The sequence below is a fragment of the Poecilia reticulata genome, linkage group LG8 (assembly GCF_000633615.1).
Source record: "Poecilia reticulata strain Guanapo linkage group LG8, Guppy_female_1.0+MT, whole genome shotgun sequence".
Classification (NCBI taxonomy): domain Eukaryota; kingdom Metazoa; phylum Chordata; class Actinopteri; order Cyprinodontiformes; family Poeciliidae; genus Poecilia; species Poecilia reticulata.
In genome coordinates, this window is record NC_024338.1 from 18,432,466 (window position 1) to 18,436,107 (window position 3,642).

General features: G+C 39.9%; 1 protein-coding gene across 1 annotated transcript in view; it reads left to right on the forward strand.

The window, feature by feature from the left end:
* Window positions 1-1,761, forward strand: part of LOC103468977 (tripartite motif-containing protein 16-like protein) — a 9,500-nt gene extending 7,739 nt beyond the window's left edge. The window contains exons 4-5 of the mRNA XM_008416411.2: window positions 264-403; window positions 593-1,761. Coding sequence (XP_008414633.1) covers window positions 264-403; window positions 593-997 — 545 coding nt within the window. The 3' untranslated portion in view covers window positions 998-1,761. The remainder of the gene's footprint in view (window positions 1-263; window positions 404-592) is intronic.
* Window positions 1,762-3,642: the final 1,881 nt, after the last annotated feature.

A 3,642-nucleotide genomic window follows, 5' to 3' on the forward strand; every position in this document is an offset into this window, starting at 1 on the left:
AACCCCAGCTGAGTCTAGTCCATCACGTAGCAACCCCAGCCGAATCTAGTCCATCACCTAGCAACCCCAGCTGAGTCTAGTCCATCACGTAGCAAACCAAGCAGAGTTGTTAGGTATCTTGTCCAGTTTGTCTGCTGGAAAAGACAAGTGTTTTGTTGCTGACTTACCATATGGGAACCACTTGCAGAATTCTTGCTGGTTGTGTCAGTTTTAAGAACATCCATGGTTTTAGTCACATTTAAGTTCTTCTTCTACCTCCTCAGACTGGTTCCCCGTCTCTCTGGATGACAAAACAGCTCAGAAGCTTCTGTGGATTTCTGAGGGCAGCACCAAAGTGGCTCGTACCTCCGACGCAGTCTGCCCTTATCCCAACAGGCCTGAAAGATACCAGGACTCACCACAGGTAGGAGGCCTGGAATTTATGTGAAAAATTAAGAGATTTTGAGATTAATCTAAACATTTCCTAAAAAAAACTTCATCTAAAAAAATTTCTGAGTTTTTTTGGCGTAAATTTTCTCTAGCTTTTTCTTTCCATCGCTAACGCCGTCGCAGAGCGCAGTGCTGTGGGTTTCACAAATGTCTCCTGTTGCAGGTGCTGTGTAAGGAGGGCTTGATGGGCATCCGAGGCTACTGGGAGGTGGACTACGACGGCTGGGTGGTGGTCGGCGTGGTGGCGGAGAGTGCGCCCCGTAAAGGCCAGGAGGTGCCCTGCGGTCTCGGGGAGAACAAAGGCTCCTGGGGGGTCGGATGGTCCGGTTCCTGCTACCAGGTCTGGCACAACGGCGAGAACATCGACATCCAGCTGCCGCCGTCCCCCACCATGGGCGTCTACGTCGACCTGCCGGCCGGCGTCATCTCCTTCCTGTCGGTGGAGGGAGACTCCGAGAAGGAAGTGCGGCTGATCCACAAGTACAAAGCCAAATTCGAGGAGAGAATTTTCCCCGGGTTCTGGATCGGAACAAATTCCTTCTGTCTTATCCGGAAAAAAGATCAGTGACACTTGAAAGGGATTTGTATGGAAGCCCATTCATGCCATGAATGAAAAAACAAAAGTACGCAGGAAGTCATAATTTTGACTTTCTAAGTCATAATTTTTGATATGCCTCCTAAGAGAAAATTATGACATTCAAAGTAGAAATTATGACATTAAAACTCATAATTATGACTTTAAAACTCTAAATGATTACTTTTTTCTCATAATTTTCACTGAAACTCATAATTATGACTAAATCCCGAAATAACTGTTTTCATATAACCTTTATGTTATTATGTCTTTTGTTCTCATAATTATGATTTTAAAACTTGTAAAGTTAAGAGTTTTAACTTGCAGAAATATAACTGGTAAAATTATGAATTTTAAAGTTGTCATTTTACGTGACATTTTTCACTTTTTATTTTTGTTTTCATGTTTATAAAATTCAAAATTTTGTCTCCCTGTCTGGCTTTTACTTTTTGGTTCATGGCAGAAATGGGCTTCTGTATATTGTGGAAATGTTGCAGCAGTTGTTTTATCAGGAAGTGTTCATTTAAGTGTGATTGGAGAAAAAAACGAGCTTTGAAGCACAACTGAAGACATCTTAGCAGTTTTATTTTTCTCTGAATCCATAAAAACACCTTCAGACTTTCATTTGTTTTTGTTAATTTAAGTTAGGCAAGATAAAGTTGGGTGTTTTTATTACTTTGACCGTGTTTAATTGTCCTCAATGTAGTCAATAAATTAGTCTTCTTCACTAAGCCAGTATGAAGTCGACCCTCAACTGACTTTTTGTGTGTTGGAATGAGTGCAAACATGCAACTTTAATGATGACAAGATCAAAACAAAACAAAGACCATCACTAATATTTGGGTAAAAGTTCCTCAGTAAGTTGCCTTTCACTGACATTTCTGGTATATTTCCTACCAATCATCCATCCATTCATTTTCTTGCACCCTTGTCCCTCAGTGGGGTCGGGAGGGTTGCTGGTGCCCATCTCCAGCTAACGTTTCAGGCGAGAGGCGGGGTCACCCTGGGCAGGTCGCCAATCTGTCGCAGGGCAACACAGAGGACAAACAACCATGCACACACACTCACACACCTAGGGGCAATTTGGAGAGGCCAATTAACCTGACAGTCATGTTTTTGGACTGTTGGAGGAAACCGGAGAACCCGGAGAAAACCCACGCACGCACAGGGAGAACATGCAAACTCCATGCAGAAAGACCCCAGGCCGGGAATCGAACCCAGAACCTTCTTGCTGCAAGGAAACAGCTCTACCAACTGCGCCACTGTGCAGCCCATTCAGACAGATTTTGGTGGAAATGTTAGCTCAACAGCTGATTTTGTTTGTGATCTGATTTAAGTTATGAATATATGCAATTCAATTCCCACCAATAGAATAGAATTGATATTTAATTGGAAAAATTAACTGATTAATCAATAATTACCTAGATTGCCGAGCGGGAAATTGGCAAGGTAAGCCCAGATACCACTGTGCTAGCAAGTCCTAGCTAATAACAGTGCTAACGAGTGCTAGCTAATAGCACGGTGCTAGTGAGTGTTGGCTAACATGCTATCCGTAACCAGAAAAAATAAAAAACTACCTTTCAAACCAGCGCTGCCTTCTCTTCGCTCACTTTGAGTCCTCTGCATTTCAACCATCGTTTTAGTTTCCTCTCACTTTGCTTCTGTATCGATGAATATTGAAATGAAGCTTCCTGGACCTCATCATCTTCCAACGTTCAGATATCGCCGTTCGGGTAACAATGACGTCATTTGTAAAGAGCGCCATTAGGGCCGTTGTAGATATAATAATGGTACATTTCTGCCAAAAATCTCAAAAAAATTTGAGGGGAAAGAAGTGAACATTTCTGACTTTCAAAGGTCAAATGTTTTCGACTTTAAAAAACAACAAAAACTTTTCAACTTTAATGACAGTCGAAAAATCTTTTCTTTTGAAACTTTTTTTTTTTTTAGATTTCTCAAAATTTTGTCTTTTGGCAGAAATTGATTTTTTCCAAGATGGCCATAATATGCCATTTTATTGGTAGACTACCCAAGTGATGAATAACTGATCAAATTTGGTTTAAAATGTACAAATTCTAGTATTTTAAAGACTAACATTTTGAAAACTACAAATTAAATTTTTTCATGAAACCTTTGAAACCAATACTTGCATGTTGGCGTATACATATTAGAACAGGCTAAAGAACTTCCTGCAAACAGGAAGAATATAATGTTTACTGTATATTCACATGTCTAAATGTGTACAAACAAGATGTCCCACTGTAACACAATGTGTTTCTGGTGTGTTTCTCTTCATTGTGAGAAGTTACTCGCAGTGGGTAACTAGAAATTTGACTCAAATGAGAGTAGCAATTCTTCAAAATATTAAAAAGTGAAGCAAAACTAAACTATTCCTAAAAACATATTTTTCCAAAAAGTTACAGAAATTAATCTATTTGCTAACTATGTTTGGCTACAAGTGAAAAATCATAAGTAACACAAACAAAGGCTTGAGAACATCAGTCTGGGTGTAATTAGTGATATTTATGTGTATTAATATGATATTCATGCTTGAGTAAACTTCAGACACTTGTTGATTTTTCTTTCTTATGCTGCATTACCGCCCTCTAGTGGCCATTAAAAAACAACACCCAGAGCCG